Below are 19,788 nucleotides of genomic sequence, written 5' to 3'. Positions count from 1 at the left end.
TTCCTTTTTTAGATACTTTTACAGAGATGAGAATATTTCATGGGGACACAGTTTTTTGGGTTAGTGAGAAAATAAATAAGCTGAATATAAGCCTTGGGTATTTTTCCATGGTTTTAAAATATCTAAGTGATGAATTTGCACTTCTAAAGCACAATGAAACCCAAACTCACTGCCTTGTAGTTAAAGGTCTTCTACTTGAAAGCTTGAAAGTATCTTTACTGTAACTAGAACTTGATTGAGAATTCTATCGAGGAGTCTGCCTAGGTACACTGATGCAGTAGCAGGAATAGGCACTTAATTATTGCTCAGTTTAATTGAAGAGTTAGGATGCTAATTTCTTTAGTTTTTTGTAGGATATCACATGAGTTTTTCTCCCTTCGTTAATGGAAGTATTACTGAACTGTAGCAAAATGAGAACAGAGGAAGGATCTATTTGCTTGTTAAAATAAATTTAGCAGGTTTTATTTTATCCAAAGCTAAATTATGCTTTTAAAAAAACCAAACCAAATGCTGAAAATCTATCCATCCTGTTTTCTATAGGAAGATGTTTCCCTGACCATATCAGTTTTTAAAATAAATACAATATTAAGGTCTAACTTTGCCAAAAACTGAGCTTCTCCAAACTGTTCTCTGAAATGTGTACCTATTTAAGTCAAGACAAATATGTTTCTAGATGATAGAGATGCCACCTATTTGAAAGAAATTTCCTAATGTGTAACTGTGTTATTGAAGCAAAGAATTTTAAGACCTAAAATTCTTTTACTGCCATAATTCACATTTTTTTTCAAAATGTAACACAAGAGCTATAGTTACTAGTTCATTTATTTATGTACAACTTTGAGGCATTATCCTTGTTCCTTTCCCAAGCTTATTTGAAATGTTCATATAACAAGCTTCTGATATGTTCACTTACAACCCAGTGAATTAGAGAGTTATTCTCCAAAGGTGTAGAGTGAAAAGATGAATGTGATTTTAATAAAGAGAGAATACAAAAGCGGAAGTGGAAGTAATGAGTAAAGGAAGGAGAAATAAAGACAGAACCTTTGGTTTTGCCACTTCTAGTAATCCTTGGATGTATTGATGTGGTGGGGCTTGCAGTCAGACATAGGTTTATTCTAGCTGTAATTTTTAAGTGTCTGTATATGATCCTTCTGTTACATGAGAATTACATAGCAGTACTAGGCCTGCAAAAATACAGGTGAGGATTACCAAAATTGGTTGTACTTTTTCAATTGTTCCAGACATTTTATTTTAAGCTTTTTAAACCACTATATTTCCCAGAGCTAATTTTGTGATAAATAATAAGCTTTAAGCCAACAATCTCCAAAACTATTCCTTCCTTCCCAATATAATGCTCCCAAAACTTAAATTTGTCCTTAGCATTTTCAAATAATGTTGTTTCTTGGCTAGAATATGGATAACTCTCTCAATAATTGATATGATCTCTGCAGATGATACTTTACTGTGTAATGAGTGTACTTAAGGTAACACAGTGAATTTTGCACTCCAGGCAGACATGCTCCTGCTGTGCTGGCCCACAGTCGAGTATGAGGGATAAGTGAGATAATCACATTAACATTAAATAAGTCTTCTGCTTATGTCAAATTTTTGTCACAGTTTGAAAACTAGTTTAAAAAGTCATTTTTTGGAATGAATATATTAAATCAAATTAAACACTTCTCTAGTGTCATGAGTTTTCCAGAACTGTAAGTCATTGCATTTGAATGACAGATTTCTCAGTCCAGCTTTGGAATGGGTATGCACACTCCTGTTGAGTTATTAGGGGAATGTAGGAAAGATGATTATAGACCATCACCTGCTGCATCAAGTGCATTATTGAATCTTTGGGTAGTTAGGCTTACAGATTCGTGGTTCTTGGTTTTTTCAGGCTATGAAAAAGTGCAGCATGCAAACCAAAGTTACTGTTACAAGAATCAATTATGTAATCTAAATTAAATTTACATACTCTATTAATGTGTATCAAAGAATATTATATTTATATATCAAAATAAACAGTGGTAGAAATTAATAACTGTAAATACTTGTTTTCCAATTCAGGTCAAGAGATAGAGAACTGAATTTCAGTTTCTATATGCAAAATAATATTTTGTAGATACTTGCATTATTCTGTCTTATCTTGATTATAAATATTGGTTTAAAATCTTTGTATAAAAAGCCATGAGTGGTTTATAATTCCCCATATTGTGTGTGTCTCTGTTTTAAGACATTTCAAGTCTTCAGGTATTATCTGATAAAACCATTTCTTGCTGCATCTGACAGGATTCATGTTCTCTTTCAGGAGACGCTGATAGATTGGTGTGATGAAAAGGAACTTAATTTGATTTTAACAACAGGAGGAACAGGGTTTGCACCGCGAGATGTCACTCCAGAGGTGAGATAGTCCTGGAATAGAAAAATCTGCCCTTTGGTGCAAAAATGCATGAGTCTGGAGGAGGGGAGGGTTTTTGGTTTTTTTTTTTAAATTTTCTCTGTAACTTTTCTTTGCAGTATCTGTGGATGGGTCAAGTGCTACACAACTTGGAATCAGAAAAAAGTAATAGAAAATATAGCACAAGAGAATTACTCTGACCTTGGGTTCTGGACCCAAAACAATTTTCAAACTAAAATGTGGTACAGTTTAATGGTTTTCCAGTCCCCTCACAAAACAAAATTCTAATGGCTTTGTGGTGTCATTTTCCTTAGCACTGCAGTACAACACTGCTAAGCAAAATTTTGTGTGGCTTTTGTTGTGTCTTGTGCAAGGAAGAGTGGCATAAGAGAGATGGATCTGCTTGTCAGAAAAATCTAAACAGACACAGAGGTGGAGGTAATGCACCAGTAAATGTTGCTCAGGAAAGTTGCCTACGTTACACTTACATTAAGCTAAAGTAAGGGGAGAAAAATGAGAAGCTTAACCTAACCTGACCTTATGGCCATGAGTTGTCATGTGAAATGACTGTGTGATTGTTCTTGTAGTATTTTGTTATTTATGGTTCCAAATTAGATTAACATGAACTTTGAAAATCACATCTTTCATTTGGTGTAATTTTGTTCGCTAAAGGGCAGAACTAAGATTGAGTGAGTTGTGTTTATTTGCACAATTAAACATACCTAGATTTCTTTTAAGTACTCATGTATGTTTTTGATTTCTTAGACTCTCCGGTTGATTTGAGTTCTTTATAGCATATCTACAATGCTTTTTACTTACAAGTGTGTTTTGTCACATGCCTGCAGTTCAATTTTTTTTCCATTAGGAATTCATAAACATTTTTTAATTTATTGTATAACATTTGTGTAACTAGAGAAACATGTAAACAAAATGCTCCTGTTCATTACTTCTAATGGAAATAGAAACCTTGAGTAACTAGAGTAACTAAACCCTGGGGGGGCAGTCTGTGTATCAGGAAATGGGAACAATGTTAAGATGAACACAGTGTGGCACATAGTGAAAATTGGTTTGCAGATTATTCCCTTTGCTAAAGGCACCACAAGTGAAAAGTGAGTTGGTTAAATTTGTCTCTTTCTTGCAAACTAACATAATGCTTTTGAAGGTTGTGTAACCAGGACTGGGTAGAAGGAGGGATGAATTTCTGCTTCAGTTTTCCTTTGTGCGGGGTCAAGCCTGGGCAGCAGTGCCAGATGAAGCATTGTAGCCAGTGCAGAAAATTAGCTACAGATTCTCAAGCAGCATATGGCACAAAAAATAAACAAATGAGAACTCTATGCACAAACACCCAGTATAATCTTTACTCTGCATTGCTGTTACTCATACTAATTAACACAGGTAGGGATGTTTTTTCATCAGTTTTGTTGAGTAAGCCATTCTGATAGTTATCTGAGTTGTTACTGTCTCTGTATAATAAAATCACATTGATATAAAAATCATTAATAACTTGTACTGAAGAAAATCTGTGTTGTTTTTCACTTAGTTAAATTGGATTAATTCTAATCTCAGTGGAGATATAGAATCCCAGGTTATTAAAAAATTGTGATGACAAACATTGTTCCTATGATAGGATTTATTACATCATTCAGTCAAAAAAAATATTTTAAGGGAAGAAAATTAGTTTGCCAGTATGTGTCATATCAAAAACATACTAAGAAGCCTAAGTTTTGTCCCCATTTTTTATGTCTTTTGGGTCAATGAAAAAACCAAAAATGGAAAATTCATTATGTCAACGTGAAATGTTTAATAACAAGCCTTTAGGAAGACTTGCATTTATGTAGAAATTGGTTTTCAAACTTTGTGTGTATGGTGTTTGTCCTGCAAGCTCTCATCACTGAGCTGACAATGAAAGGATGTGGTCATGGTATTATGCTATAGAGATGTCACCTTTAAGATGTTAATTTAAAACTTTTAAGAATTGAATTTTATACTGGAAAATGTTTTACTATTTTTCCTTATGACAGATAAAGTAGTCTGTTGAATCATACTTCCACTGGTATGTTTCAGTCCTACTTCTCCTTAATTCCCCTGTACTTTGGATTAGAAAGCAGGTTTCTCTGTTTCTTTTCTACAGATATATAATTGTAGATACACAATAAAGGTAGTTCCCAATAATAATGCAACCCAAAGACTTAATGTTAATTGACTTTTGTAATTATTGATAAAAATGAAACTAAGTGCCTAGCATAATGTAGCTAAAATGGCTTCTTGCTATCTCAGAAATATGTAATTAAGCATCCCAAAAAATTGGTAGTTTCCCCACTCACTTTGCCTTTTGAACACTGTATCAGAACCATTCCAGGTTGTTTCAGTCATGTGTAGTAACGATTTTTCTTGTAATGGACTAGAAAATTTAGGAATATTCAGCATATGTGATTTTCCTTGCCTGTCTCTGATCTATAAATTTATAGCCTCAGTCTAGTTGGTGTGTGGAGAGGAGCTTTTGAAGTGGTTCCTACGATTCACATTTTGGGGGGCAAAGGTCAGTTTGCTTAAGCAGTGTGAATATCCTTCACTTTCTTGGCTGCACAAGTAGAAGTGATGAAGTATTTGCGGACATTTAAAAAACCAAATTCACTCAATGGATGGCTGAATTTGAAAGTTAGTGTGTTATAGGCATTACTAGTGAATCCTGGAATTCTTAACTGTTATGGCAGTTGGTGGTAGTTTGCATTTGTACTAAAGCTGAAGTGTAAGCCTAATTTTGGAGATACACTTTTTTTTACAAGGTAATTTCGCATCTAATTTATGGGAATAGTCCTTAAATCTCTGCTGGAGTTTGCTCATACAGTCTGCTTGTTGATTTTAAAAGTGTTTGTACTGGACAGAGATCCAAGTATGGCCCAAGTTTATTTAGGGAACTTTCATTTTGTATTTCCTTATGCATACATTTATTTCTTGGAACTAAAATACTTCAGTGGTAGTTATTACAGAATGTTGATAACAGTATACATTAACTTTTGTGAAAAAAATTAAGTAATTTTGCAGCATTTTTATCAATCACTAAGGTACCCTTCTGCAATACTAATGTATTTTCTCTGTTGCTGTTGCTCAGTACAAAGGGAAAGAAAAAATCTTATGTGTATGGGGGCTCTGCTCAGTTTTCTGTCTTCTATATTTTTACATTTATTCTTTTGCAAAACTGTACATTCAAAAAATTCACTTGTCTGTCTGCCAACAGTCTTCTAGCTGTTTTCTTATCCTTTGTCTCTAGTATGATCCTGTGCAAGTCTTGTTTGCCCATCTATGAGATTTTATGTACCTAGATAATAGCAGTGGAAATAAATGTATTGTCCTCAGCTGATGATGGACGTTCTTGAACTGTGTCACAGTGTGTATTCACAAGCAGTTCATCCACACTGCAGGTAATTTTGAGCCCTAAGATTTTAAGATAATACTTTATAAAAAACACAGAAGAGCTGTTTCCCAGCATGTAACACTAGACAGATGTTTCCTTACAGTCATTTTGAGTGCTCTGGAAAATTTGTGAATCTTCTTTCAGTTCTTGTTGTTTATATTCTTCAATATTTATGGACTGGTTTAAAATGTATTTAGACACATACTTGTTTTCATTTAGTCTGAAAATATATGCATACTTATTCTGTAAGAACTCATGAAAAGAAATCATTGTTGTCTGGAACTCCCTTCTGTTTGTCAATGTTTCTGAAAAATCATGCTCAGGATGAACAAATACTCCAAACATACCACACAGAAGCCATGTTTGGATAGAAGAAAGTCTCAATCCTTCTGTAGTATGTCTTTTTATATTCAGTTCAAAATTGCACCAGCATTTTTATAACTATTGCCAAATGCAAATTCTCTATCATTTGATTCTTCCCCATTCTCTAAGGTATCTCCTATGGATTTTTTCTTCAAATTACATTTCACTTCTGCAGACTATTTTAATATCTATATTCTTCCATTCCTCTGTCTCAAGTAATGTTGGAAACCCTCTTGATCTCTATTATTTTCAGGTTTTATGTGGTTCTTTTCTGTTTGTTCACTTCCACTTTAACTTTGTTAATGAAATGAGATGCTTATGACACAATGGGATAGTCATGTTGTATCCATACTCTGACAGCAACACATTCCATCTAAGTAACCGAAATCCACTGAGACTTAAACTTTTCAAATAACATTTTCCATTCAATAGGCAGCAACTTAAACTAGAAATAATATATAGGAGCTTTTTGTTCTCCCTGGTTCAAATACTGCTTTTCCAGAGCAGCAGGATTTCTAGTGTTGTTTATTGTGGATATAGGACTACTTCTGTTCTTCCTCAGCAATATTTTATTACTGGCACTGGACCAAAAGAAAATAATTTCTATTTTACAAACTGTCACTTCAGGATGGCTCCATAGTGTGGAGGAATGAAGCCTTCATCTCACATGGGACATAAGTAATTTTGTGGTGGGAATAATATGAAATTGTACAGCCTCTAATAACCCAGGCTAATGTTTCAGGTTTTCACCCTTCAGTATTCCAGGTACCCTCCAATTTAAAAGCTATTTTAAGAAAATATTTCTGTAGTCTTTTTTAAAACTGCAGCTTTTCATATCTCTTAATAGAGGTCTTGCTCTGAGTTAAGTTTGATTTCTGTGGTGAGCTATTGTATAACAACATGTGCTGTGTGTGGATGACATCTGACCTTTTGAGGCCTTCATAGTTCTTTGGAAATTGTTTCCAGCCCAGCTTGCTTCTGGAGGGTTGGCATTACAAAACCTTGCTACGTGCATCTTATCAAACAAAGGTACTTAAATGGAGCAGATTTCTCTCTGACAGACCCTTCCAAATTCTCTTTGGAATTGGAATAAACCTCTTTTGGAGGTTTATCAGCAACTCTGTAAAGTGCCATCCGCTTTTACTCAGTCCTCCAGGCAGTTCCTAGCTTATATGGTTAGGTCTTTATCTCGTCTGCTTTTATTTTTCAATAAAATTTATTATTTGATATGCTGTATTTGGTGTTATAAAATTCAAATGTATTTATGTGCCATAATGCTTCAATTTAAAATTATATGTTTAGATTTTTAATCTTTCTTGGAAGGCATGTGATTATAGCAAAATTTATATGTTTAGTTGCAGAACAGTTTTCACTAAACATCTATTACCAGTTTCTTTGAGAAGCAGCAGTATACAAATTGTTTGCACCACACAGCACACTGTCAGTTTATAGAAGTACCTGTGTCTTGAGAAATTCCACTCTGATTTAGCTGACTTACAAAGGGCTGAAGAGTGCTTCTCTTCTCTTCTCTTCTCTTCTCTTCTCTTCTCTTCTCTTCTCTTCTCTTCTCTTCTCTTCTCTTCTCTTCTCTTCTCTTCTCTTCTCTTCTCTTCTCTTCTCTTCTCTTCTCTTCTCTTCTCTTCTCTTCTCTTCTCTTCTCTTCTCTTCTCTTCTCTTCTCTTCTCTTCTCTTCTCTTCTCTTCCTCATCACTGAAGGACTTGGTTGTGCTATCATCAACTGCAGTGTCTGCATGGAAACACCTGCTCAGACTCCTTTAGTGAGAAATGTGAGGTGCAAGAAAGGCAGATTCCATTTCAGCTCCATTACTCAGCTATCAGAGGTCATCAAAAAAATAAGACCATCAAAAAATAATACTTGTTTGTATATGGGATTGATGTGTTTAAAATGCAAAGCTGCATATTTTTATTGACATTCCTTTTACAAAGTTGCAACTGCCACCATGGATATAGAAAAAGGTAAAAAAAATATGATAGTAGAAATATGAAGGTAAAAAGAGAGATGCTTTCTGTGAAAGTTGCACTACTCAGTCTGTTTAGTTTATCATGAAGAACACTGATAAATAACTTTGATTTTGCCTGTACTTTCTTTGGGAAATAGTGTACAATACTAAAGGCTTTGTAAGGTACCAAAGGCTTTCTTTACCTACTAAAGAGAATTGTAAAAATAGCTGATAATAGAAATCTTGAGCCAGGAAAATCTAAAAAAATCCTCATAATGAAAGGCTTTGTGTTTGAGTTAGGGTTTGTTGGTTTAAGAGATTAATCACACAAGCAAATTCCTAAAGACCTGTATTCTTCATTTTAATTCTGTCAAATCAAAATAGTTGGCTAGTGGGAGAAATGTCTTATAAAACTCAAGTTATCTTGTACTTCTTGTAGAAATCATGGATGATGTTAAATGAATCATCCTGCACTTACAGCCTTATGTTCTGTATATGTTAGATGAGAAGATAGTTTGAATCAAATGGATCCTGAAATTAGTAATGAAACTATTTGATTTCCTGAATTCAAAAGGAATTCATGAACTGCTTTTGTCTCTTTTTTTAAAATGTGAAACCCTGATAATATTGGCTGAAAATGCTGGGGCAAATATCTTTATAATTACTTAACTAATGTGTTAACCTTCTGTGTAAAGTTGTCTGACTATCAAATGATAAAGGTAATGCTAATAGAATTCCATTAAGCCTTTGGTTATTTTTGCTCATTTGAGGATCAGCTTTTATTTGCCTTTTTTAAGGTGTCCTTAGTACTTTTGAATAGCAAACAGACGCTGTCTTTTTTGACTTTCAAACATGTAGGAAATATTTGCGAGCTCTGCTGAAAAGACTAGTAAAACAGTAATAAGGAACTTGAGTGTTTCATAAAATGAGAAACAAAGCCACAGTAATGAGCCTGGAAATATCAACTTTTTTTAAAATTTTGAAACTAAAGGATTTTTTTCCAAGGTAATTTAGGAATGGCAGTTGGAAGAAGGCTGGCATGTCCTGAGAGTGGGCACATGGTTCCTGCATGAGCGAGCCCAGTACTTCCAAAAGTACCCCCAGATGAACAATATTATTATGGTGTGCTTTTTGCACACCATAAAGAGAAGGGGTTTCCTCCTCTTGATTTTACTGATGCCTTTTAGCTGCATTTTCACTGTAGAGCCCACAGCTCATGTGGACATTTCTCTATTAGTTTAAATAAACTGGCTTGTCTACTATTAGCAGTGTAGCCACAACAGTGAATATATCTTGCAGTCCTTTCTGTAACTGGGGAAGAAAAATAGGCCTGCCATAGGACTTGTGCGTAATGAAATTTTCAAATTGGAACTTTTGGAATTTTTTTTCCTCTTAGGCATTTTTAAAAATAGTTTCCATTAAAGCATGGCTTTGGAGAAGATAATAGGAAACGGAACAATTAAAATTAAACATCAAGTTCAAGCAAAATAATCCTGAAAATAGTGTTAAGCCTGAAATTTTTGTCCTAATGTGTGATTTTTTTTTTCTGGTCATGGTCTATTACAAAGAGTTTAGTTAAAGCTAAATACAGGGAAAATTAACAAAAAAATGATGTGGACATGTTAGGAAGACTTCCCTGTGGAGGTAGCTTAAAGACATAATAACTAGATGGCAAATACCAGTTTGGATTTAAGATGTATGAAAAATTGAGTGAGTTAGTCCTTTTGACATTAGCACAACAGAATAGCAAAATGACTCATTATTAAAATAGTTGATCATTAAAACTAATACTTATTAAAGAATAGAGAATTTCTCATTTACTTCTTCCCTGCTGTGTAGGAGCTTTTCCAACCACTAAGTGGAAAGGAACTAGAAGAGTCTTGGAAAGCAGCTGCCTTCAGGAGTTATTCTTAGGATTATAACTAGTTCTTCTCCTGCTTTTGCTAATTGCTACCACATGGAGCAGTGAAGCTTTAGCAAAATGTTGACTCAGTATAAGTACCAAAATAGAAAACCAAAATGACTATTGTCACGCTTAGGCATGAAAGTCTTATCAGTTATGGACAAGAAAATAATTACTTTCTAACTTTTATTTACACTATATTTTAGTTTCTTATCCCTTCATGCATGTATTCTTTTCTTAGTTACTCTTTCATCAGAATACCTAAATAGTGAGGTGCATAACCTACTGTTATTTATTGTTGACATTTAAACTGTCACTGGATTTTTAAAGTCCATATTTTCCTCCACAAATAAGCATTTTCTTATGGTACACTGAGATCAGTTTGTCATAGTTCATTTTCATTAAGCTTGAAATATTTCCCCTCAGAGAGAAGGTGATGGCAATTTTGTTCTTGATGTGATGCAGCTAATTGTAGTTCCTGCTGGCCACAAAATCACAGGATTTTATAAAACTGCCAATGTGTGCCCTTGCCTTGTACTCTGGTATCTCTGGTTCAGGCAGTATTTGCAGTTCCTGGCTGGTTTATGCCATTACTAATCATATAATGGAAGTCTGTTGGTCTTCTCTGCCTAAATTATTTGCCATTTTGTTCTAAGTCCAAATAGTAGTTTTCAATATGGAAAAGTTTGGGTATGGAAAAAATTCCTATTCTATGATCCAAATTTCTAAATTTGAAGTTCTATTAACCTCTGTTATTCCTATGCCTTGCTCTGCTAGGAGAAGAATGAGTGGTTGATACCCAGAGATCAGTATAAATAAAGTTCCATCAGCTTAGCCCATCACTACTGTATTCTTTAAGAACTTTGTTGCATATGAGTGCATGGCAAGTTCATACAGATTGTCTCTGCAACCTTTCCAAATCCTGATTCAGCAATGGCACAAAAAAGCTCATGATTCCTTTCTATTATCTAAGGTCCTCTACAGTTTGAAGAGGGAAGAGCTGACTTCTGGTTTCATATTACTGCCTTGTCAAAGTGAAGTGCACGTTTTCAGTGCTGGCAATAAAAAGTTAATGTGCAACCAGATAAATGCACACAAGATGTGGACTTCTAAATAGACAGAAATAGTGAAGTTTGATTCTTGGTTGATTCTTTTAGTTTCTAGGTAGAATACTGAATAAAAAGTCTCCTTATTTAAATGACAGGTGAGTTAAATTACTGAACTTTATTAGTGCTGGGATTTTCTCAGCTCTTACATTTCAGAGTTCATTGCATGTATTTGAAATAAAGCAGCAGCTAAGATTTCTGAAACAGTTTCATTTGTTTAAAAGATCAACCATGTTAAATAACAAAATGCTTAAGTTGAAGACAAGAGGATATTCAAGGTAACAAATAGGTGCTGATAAGTTTGATACTTAGAAGAGGGCTGGCCCACAAGATTCATAAGACTAATTAGAGACACAGAGTGTGGGTGTGTCCAAGCCAAATTCAAGCGCCAACCTGCACTGATAATGAGCAACAGTTAATGATGCCTCCTGTTTATCTCACAAATGGCCAGCAGTGGCTCATGGGTACTCCTGTGCAACTTCACAAGCCATTTTGCAGTGGATGTGGGAATGAGCTCACAAGACCAACCCCTTTCCCCTCTTATACTAGAGGTGCTAGAGGTAAGTGTGGTTTTGGGGAACAGGGGTGGGAGGTCATGAGATGAAAGTGATGTGGGCTTCTTAAATTTTTCAAAAACCTCCATAAAGGCATGTATCTGGGGATGGGCAAAGATTCAGATGAATTCTTATTTTTTGCCCAAAGAGATTACCCAGTCCTAAACTGACATGCTTTCCTTGAACTGGGAGTCAGAAATCCCTTTTCTCTTCTGTTTTTCTGCTGCAGAAATTCCCAACATTCCCATTATGTGGGCTCCAGAGAGGGGTAAGCAACATCTTCAATCCCACCCAATCATTTCCAAACTAATTCTTTGCTAGTATTTTTTTGCTTTTTTAATCATCATCAGAAACCGTTTTTAGACACATTTTTCCCATTTGTTTGATTTTCTTGTGGATTCTCATTTTTTGTTTTATAGGAAGGTCCCATGGCCTCCCCAAGTGCTAGGGTCAGACTCATTTGCTGTTTCCATTTGTGTGCTATTCTCCTGTGGATTTTCATGGTTCACTCTGATCAATGATATTACCAAAGGGTGAGCACCTATACTCTTGGGACCGTTTTACTCATGGTATCCTGAGTTGCTGAAAAAGCACTGCCACCCTACTGCCCTGTCAGCCATTTGGCAGGCTTATGTTTTGCTCTTGCCAACAGTTGCATCTGATTGTTGGTGGGCTTTGGTCTTTTTCTGCCTTGTCTGGGGACTGCCTGGCATTCACTGCTGTCTTATATTCTCTCTACCTGCTGGCTGCGTGGCATTGTCCTGCAGAAATCCTGGCCCTTTGCCTGCCTGTCTGGCATTGCCTCTCGAGCAGCTAATTGCTTGACAGTGACTACCTACGGCCTGTCCATCTGTTGACTGGCACGTGTCGCCTCCTCACTGTCCTTTCAGTCGGACTGTACACGGGCATTGGCCTCCTGCTGCCCTCTCCTGCTCCAAGTGCCTGGCACTGCCTTCCTGCTGAGTGCATCTGCTGACTTTGTGCAATTGCTCTTCTGCTGCTTGGCACCTGCTGAATGTTTGGTACTGCTTTAGCAACTTGCTGAGTGTTTGGCATTTTCCTCATGCCTTTTCACCTGGTCCTTGGATATAGTGTCCCCTTGCTGCTCTTTGAGTCTGCTTTACTCACTGATACTTGCTCTTTTACTGTCCTGTCCACTTGCTTTATGCCTGGCATTTCTATCATATTGTCCTATCCATCTGCCTAGATTTTATTTCTAAATATGCACCAGTCTGAAAAGGTTAAGAAGAATTGTAAGGAATGGGGAAAAACTATTGTCTGGCTCCTTCATGGTCTGATAACACACCAGCCAAAAACTGATCTCAGTACCAGCATTCAGCTTTTTCCTAGAACTACTCAAAAACCCTTTCCCATCTTATGAAACAAGAAACCAAACCCAAACTAAACTGAATTGTATTTAGTCTTTGCTTCCATCACTTTATTTGAGAGGTATATGACTAAGTTGTACTGTATTAAGTATTAAATTCAATAGTAATTAAGTACTATAACCCTAATACTACCTAAGGTACCTCAGAATCCATGGAAGGTAGGTAATAACTGGAGGGAAACACAATCTGTTGCTCAGGCTCAGAAACATTAAGGTTTGAATGTAGAGCTGTGTTCATTAAACACAGTGGATCAAAGAAGCTAAATAAATTTTACAGGTCTCTTTATTTAAAACAGAGGGCTGCAGCTAATCTAAATAAACCACTGGATCGGTACAGTGTTACCAAACTGAAATGTGTCCTAATTGCTGCTTCCTACGTTCTCTGTACTGGGTGAATGGTCAATTGCTTGTTTACAGAAACCTTATGTCACTCAGATTAAGACCAAGGACTTGACTACATCTGTAAGGTCCATAGTAAAGGAATAAATCATTGTCACATCTTAGAATAAGAAGCAGGATTTCCTGCTCTTCTTTTAATTCAACTCATTTGACCTCTTTTCATAACTCTTCCACAGTTTTTAGATTATTACAAGTGTTGTTGCATTTGTGGTTTTGAAACCAGTAGCAACTTGGACTTGGAGAAAATATTTTGTCATTATGAACCCTGTCATAATTTCATAGTAAATTCTTACTATATTTAAATAAATTGTATGTAATGTTCTTTTAACCTTAGCTTTTAATCTCTTCAGATATATTATTACTGCTTTTGCTATCTTCAAAGGTACCTTAAATATGTGAAATTATATCTAAGTGATGCCTTGTGAGGGCTGACCTAGACCAGAGGCTAGATGGAGTTAAAGAATAAAGTAGGGATTTATTAAAAGGCCTCAGTGGATACACCTTGGGCAGCACAAGAGCCCAGCCAGGGCTACACCAAAGATGAACCAAAATGGTCACAAAATGGACAACCGGTCATGAGGTCTCTCACTTTTACAAGTTCTGGTCCATTTGCATATTAGAGTTAATTGTCCAATTGCAGCTTTAGCCTATGAAGTCCCATTCTTCTTGTTTTTCTCTCTTCAGTCCACTGTTGTTTATGCTCTTGGGCCTGAGATTTGGATCATGTGTCCTTGGTCCCCAGGTAGAGCAGGAATTGCTTTGTATACCTACACTGTGAAAAGAGATTACTATTCCTTAATCTGAAGCTCAGAACTACACACTAAAGCAGCAGAGAATCCAAAAACTATAAAGCTAAAACCTGAGGCATCATAAGCAGAGAGGCAGGGCAGCATCCCTTGAATCAGTAGCAGCTTTCCGCAGTGTGGCGCCAGCTGTGGAATCAGATAAAGACACTGTGAGAGAGCACCTTGTTCCCATGCCCCCAGCACCAGCTTGCTGCTGTGGAGGATGGCTCCCAGGACAGTTGGGAATGCTCAGAGCAAGAGCTAGTAGGACCCTTCTCCCAGTTTCCACATTAATGCCTAGAAACCAGTTAACTTGTGTTCTGCTCCAAGGAGCTGGAGGATGTGAATGTCCACCTATATTTTAGTCCTTTGCGGTCTGCTAGGCTCTCTTCTCTCTTGTCTCAGCCTTTCCAACCCTCCCTTGCTTTTCCAAGCGTATTTTTTGCACAACTTCATAAACTCCTTAAGATGGTAGGCTGTCAGTCTCTCACTTCCCACCAGCTTCATGTTGTTGAAGGGTGTGGTGACAAGAACAGGTCTCAATGGCAAATCTCTTTCTCCAAACTTTAACTCCCAGTATTACATTGATGCTTCCCTAGGCTGTTGTTTGAGAAGCATAGCAGGGGCTGCAAGGGAGGAGGAATATTCACTCTAGCACTGTGGGGCTGCAGGATACTGCTAGAATTCACCTCTTATCCCAAGAAACATAAGTAATTTGTTAGTGTGTAATTTCAGTTATTTTTAGTATAGGGTTTTTAAAAATTAATATTACCTCAAAAATGCAGGGATTTTTTAAAATAATATTTGAGTTACATGAGTTTTAAATGCAGAAAAGCAGCAGAAGCTGGAGGAAAATAAACACTAGGATTTTTCTTGAATGCATGGAATTTGCTTCGCTGAAAATTATACTATGACAGAACTGATGCAGTGCTGTCTTAGGCAGCTTCAGTGTAACATATCAAGTTAAATCAGTTTTCTGCCTGGTACAAATATTCAAATTAGTTCTAAAAGAATCTGTGGTAAGTTGAAAGAATAAATTTTCGGTTTTGTCTTATAAATGAGTCAACATTTGGTTAAAGAAAAGTTTGCACACAAAGCCCTGAGACTAACATATTCACTGTTAAATCCCTGTAATACTGATATACAACATTATTTTATCTTTTTTTTTTTTTTTAATAGGGGTTTTGGGGAGGTTTTTTTAGTCTTTTGTCCTTCTTATTTTCAGTGGGGTGGGGGGGCTGAAGGTATTCTTTAGCCTATCCTGTGCTGGTTTTCTACTAAAAATTAGCTTCTAAAACAGTTGTGAGCAGTAGGAGTCCTTCAAGCTCACAGTTTTCCTTTCCAGAATAACTAAATTTCCTGTTATCAGCCCAATTTTATCTCTGTTTTATTCATCTTTTTTCAGACTCTTTTCCTTCCTTATTATCTCTGATAAAAACCCTGTTACAGTTCTCATAGTCATTTCTTTAACTAAAATATCTAAATCTTGCAAATTATTTATCGGGAGACTGTTTGTTGTGTGTTCTCTTTACTTCAATGCATTTTTAATCGTCATTTATTATTTTACAGTTCACTTTATTCTTCTCTGTTTTCTAAAGGTATCTTTTCTGATGATAGCAACATTGCAGTCTCTAAGCAACTAATTTCTTCAGTTGTTTCTGAGAAGAAAACAAATTCCTAACTAACACAGGTCTTTTGCACTCAAAAAGAAAGAGAGATACATGATTATTTTTCTACCTTGGGATTTCCAGGTGTTTCACTCCCTTGATCCATTTAATCACTGCCTTCACTTTCAGTTGATGTTTTCCACTCTTAAAAATAATGTGTCTGACAGTGACTTGTATCAACTTGGAGTTCAGATTTTATAATGTTGCTTCTGGATTCAGATTGAAAAGTTTATTCGGTTAATTTTAGACAAGAATGCTTTGAATGATACATGTTGTGCTAAAGAAAATACATGCGTTTTCCTTCATACTTGTCATCACCGACAAAGGCTTTTGCAGTTGCAATTAATTGATACAAAGTTCCTGTGTCTTTCTGGTGTTACCTCTTAACTTAGTTGGCCAACAGCTTTTGCTGGAAAAATGAGGAGGTGATGTTGCATTTAGAGTATAAAAATTTGTCAGCAGATTAATCCCTTGTTTCCCTGCTAGAGATCAAGAGATGCAGTCAGCTTACTCTCTGACTGCAGCCAATGTGGCACTTTAAGTCTGGGCACATTCAGTAAGAGCTTCCACGAGCACAGAATCACAGATAGTGTAGCTCATTAAAGCAGCATGTTATACATTCTTGTTAGATTGTCTATAATAGATGCACTAGATCTACAAAATGTCAGCATATAGTGCTGTGTACAACTCTTCACATGTAATGTCCAAGGCAGGCAGAGGCACCCCAGCTCTGGCAAGGAAGAGAGGAGCAAGCCTGTTGACTTGTCTGCAAAATGGAATCATGTTCTCATCCTTTGCTTCTGAAAGAGCATTTCAAATGCAAAGTTGATTCTTTGGGGAGAAGTGAAGATATCCTGTTGCTGCTTTCATCAATGGTGAGGGGCAGCTGTTTGTATTTACAGGCAGGGTTTTGCACCCCTAGGAGCAGGCCATCATGCCCACATCTGTTCCTTCACCACACATCTCACAGCATCTCTCCTGGCTTTAGGCCTTATTCCTACAGATGCATGTGCAAAGTAATGAATCAGTGACTGCTGCAGATTGTTCCCCCCATACATTTTGTTGCTCTTCTGCTCAGACAGGTTTTAGATTCAGCCTGGAGAAGAGAAGGCTTCAGGGAGGCCCTATTGCATTCTTTCAGGACATGAAGGGGGACTATAAAAGATGGGACCAAACTTTTTAGCAGGGCCTGATGTGATAGGACAAGGAGAAATTATTTTAAACTGAAGGAGGGTGGATTTAGATATTAGGAAGAAATTCCTTACTGTGGAGGTGATGAGGCACTAGCACAGCTTGCACAGAGGAGTATGGGTCCCCCATCCCTGGAAACCTTTAGAGATCAGGTTCAATGGGGCTGTGAACAGCTTGATCTAGTTGAAGATACCCTTGCTTATTTCAGCGCAGATTGGACTTAAATGGCCTTTAAAAGACCCCTCCCAACTCTGACTATTCTATGACTTGGTGGAGCTTCTTTCACTTCATGAAGTCAGATCTATATAATTGTTTGGAAATTTTATCTGAGACTGCACCAAAGCTTTCGTTTGATTCAGCCTTTGCTGCTCTCATGGAACGTCATAGCAACAGTAATCAATCTTTTCAAATTTTTTTCTCCTTCATTGGTTGCTTTCAATAAATATTTGTACACCTTTATTAGGCTTTCTTCTTGCAACCTTTCTGCAGATAGACTGAGTGAGTAGTAAATAAGCTTTGTTTTGTGTAATGTTGCAATCACATACATCATTGCAGTGAACTAACCATCATCACATTCAAGTGGGAGATTTTGTAGATTTCAAAGCTGAATGAAACCTACATGTTGCACCTTTAATTTTGGCTGAATTTTTGGCCTACACCTCCCTTTTTAAGAGTGAAAAATTGTTGGTTTATTGTTACTTTCTACTACTCTTAGTTCTTCCTTTGAGACCAAATAATGCTTAGGCATCCAGTGGTATACAGAATTAATCCATGAACAGCAAGGCTTAACGCTATGGTGTCTTTCAAACTCTTTTACAATTCATCCATATTTTACTGATTTCTGCTGGTCAGCATTGCGCATTCCTGGAAAAAGAACAGAGAAGGGCATGAAATTATTTTAGATGTGTTTGTCTCCTAGGGATCTAATTTCCTGCAGAATCTTAATGAGAAACTGCTGTTAAATCGCCATCATTCTTTACAGGAAAGAGAGAGTAGAATTTTCTTTTGACTTTAAGGTTAGCAAAGACGGATTTTTCCAGTCTAGCTAGAACTGTGGGATTTTCTCAATAGCTTTTACACTGTTTAGACAGTCTAATATTTTCCCTAGAAATATTTTGTGTCTTTGTTTATTTTAATTTTTATCTTTTCTTTTAAGATGTAATTTGTTTTATCAGATACAAAGTGTTGGGCAGTTAACCTTGGCTGCATTCGATTTCTGTGTTATTCTGAATTATGATCTTATATCATCCATATCATTTATACAGAAATGCTGTCTGATTTTTCACTTGAGTTTGTCTGCCTAGAGGTGTGATGTTAGTAGTTGCTGTACACTTAGTATGAGCACATTTGCTGTGGTAGTGAGATGCTTAACATGCAGTGCAGGAGTCCTGGGTACATTTTGAGTAACAGCAAGAAATAACATGTTCACTGTGCCAATCGAAGAATCTCTTTTGCCTTGTTGTTTCTTAAAAGCTACTACCTTTTCTCAGTGATCCACTCACACTGCTAGTGTGAAAATCTGTGTGTTGAAAAACTTTGGACGTGGGGAATTTTATTAAAAAGCAAAAAGATTTTTCTGCACAACATGGTCTACTGCTTCAAGCACAGCAGAAAAGTATGTGAGGGGAGGTGCTTATATACCTGTGTTGCTATATCTATATTAATGAAAAATTGTGTATGGTATAGGAATCCTGAGGGTTTCAAAACTGAGTTCTGCAGCTGGGAAGTAAACTGGCAGAATTTGTCTATACAGTGCAAAGTTGTAATAATGTGAAAGCGTTGCTCTGTCTCAGCTGAGTAGTGTCAATAAATGATTCAACTGGTTTTACCTAATGCATGAAAGATGTTTTATCTAAAACTGAAAAAAACTGCTGTTTTGGAAATGTGCATGGTAAACATCTTAGGGACAGTGCAACAGAGAAAATGTATTCTACTATAAAATATATATATTTTATTACCTATTACTCTAAGCCATTAATTAAATAATGCAATTCCAGAGGAAAAGGTAAACTTGACATATTTAATATTCCTCACTCAATATAGATTAGGAATTCTACTGTCTTCCACTTTAGTGCTCTGTGCTACAGCAGTCTCAACAAAACAATTTGAGAAACTGCAATTGTTTCAATTGTTCAATGAGAATCTTGGAGGTAAAAGATGTGACTTGTGCCAGAAGTTAAAATAGTCCTATATAGGAAATCATTTGACAGAATGCACAGTAGGTCACTTTGGCTTTCAAAATCTGTTTGCTTGTTCAGTTCTAATGAAAGTGTCACTTGCTTGTGCCAAAACTGACAACTGCTCAGACTTTGAACACATGAATTGCATAAGTGGATGTCACAAAAGAATAATTTCTATGAATTTTTAAGTTATGGAAATAGTTCTTTAAAGTTGCTGTTATTAGAGATGCTTTGTCATTTACTTGGGGAGTAAAGATACTGTGTAAGAAAATCTTAAGAGAAGATATTCTTTTGTAGTTCTTCTGTTGCTATGGTGTAATCCTGAAAAGTTATTGCTCATTAGTCTGCCATTTGTAGTGCAGAAGATGGTTTTGGGAAGGGTTGTTTTTAATAAATCTTCAACATGAAGATTTGAGATCTCAAAGTGTTTGGAGGAGCTAGTTAATTGGTGGAAGAATTTGACTGAAGTTTCAGAAGTGCAAGTGTTT

At 36.2% G+C, this 19,788-nt stretch overlaps 1 protein-coding gene across 18 annotated transcripts in view; it reads left to right on the top strand.

Moving 5' to 3' along the window:
* Positions 1-19,788, top strand: part of GPHN (gephyrin) — a 268,081-nt gene that overhangs the window by 137,183 nt on the left and 111,110 nt on the right. For 10 of the 18 annotated variants that reach the window (XM_059473605.1, XM_059473600.1, XM_059473593.1 and 7 more), the window contains 2 exons: positions 2,300-2,392; positions 11,921-11,959. In XM_059473605.1, the coding sequence (XP_059329588.1) occupies positions 2,300-2,392; positions 11,921-11,959 (132 nt within the window). The remainder of the gene's footprint in view (positions 1-2,299; positions 2,393-11,920; positions 11,960-19,788) is intronic. The other 8 variants (XM_059473606.1, XM_059473604.1, XM_059473602.1 and 5 more) reach the window with 1 other exon arrangement.

This window comes from Ammospiza nelsoni, chromosome 6, assembly GCF_027579445.1.
Source record: "Ammospiza nelsoni isolate bAmmNel1 chromosome 6, bAmmNel1.pri, whole genome shotgun sequence".
Classification (NCBI taxonomy): Eukaryota; Metazoa; Chordata; class Aves; order Passeriformes; family Passerellidae; genus Ammospiza; species Ammospiza nelsoni.
The sequence above is the reverse complement of the archived record's forward strand: the minus strand, read 5'-3'. Positions and strand labels throughout refer to the sequence as shown.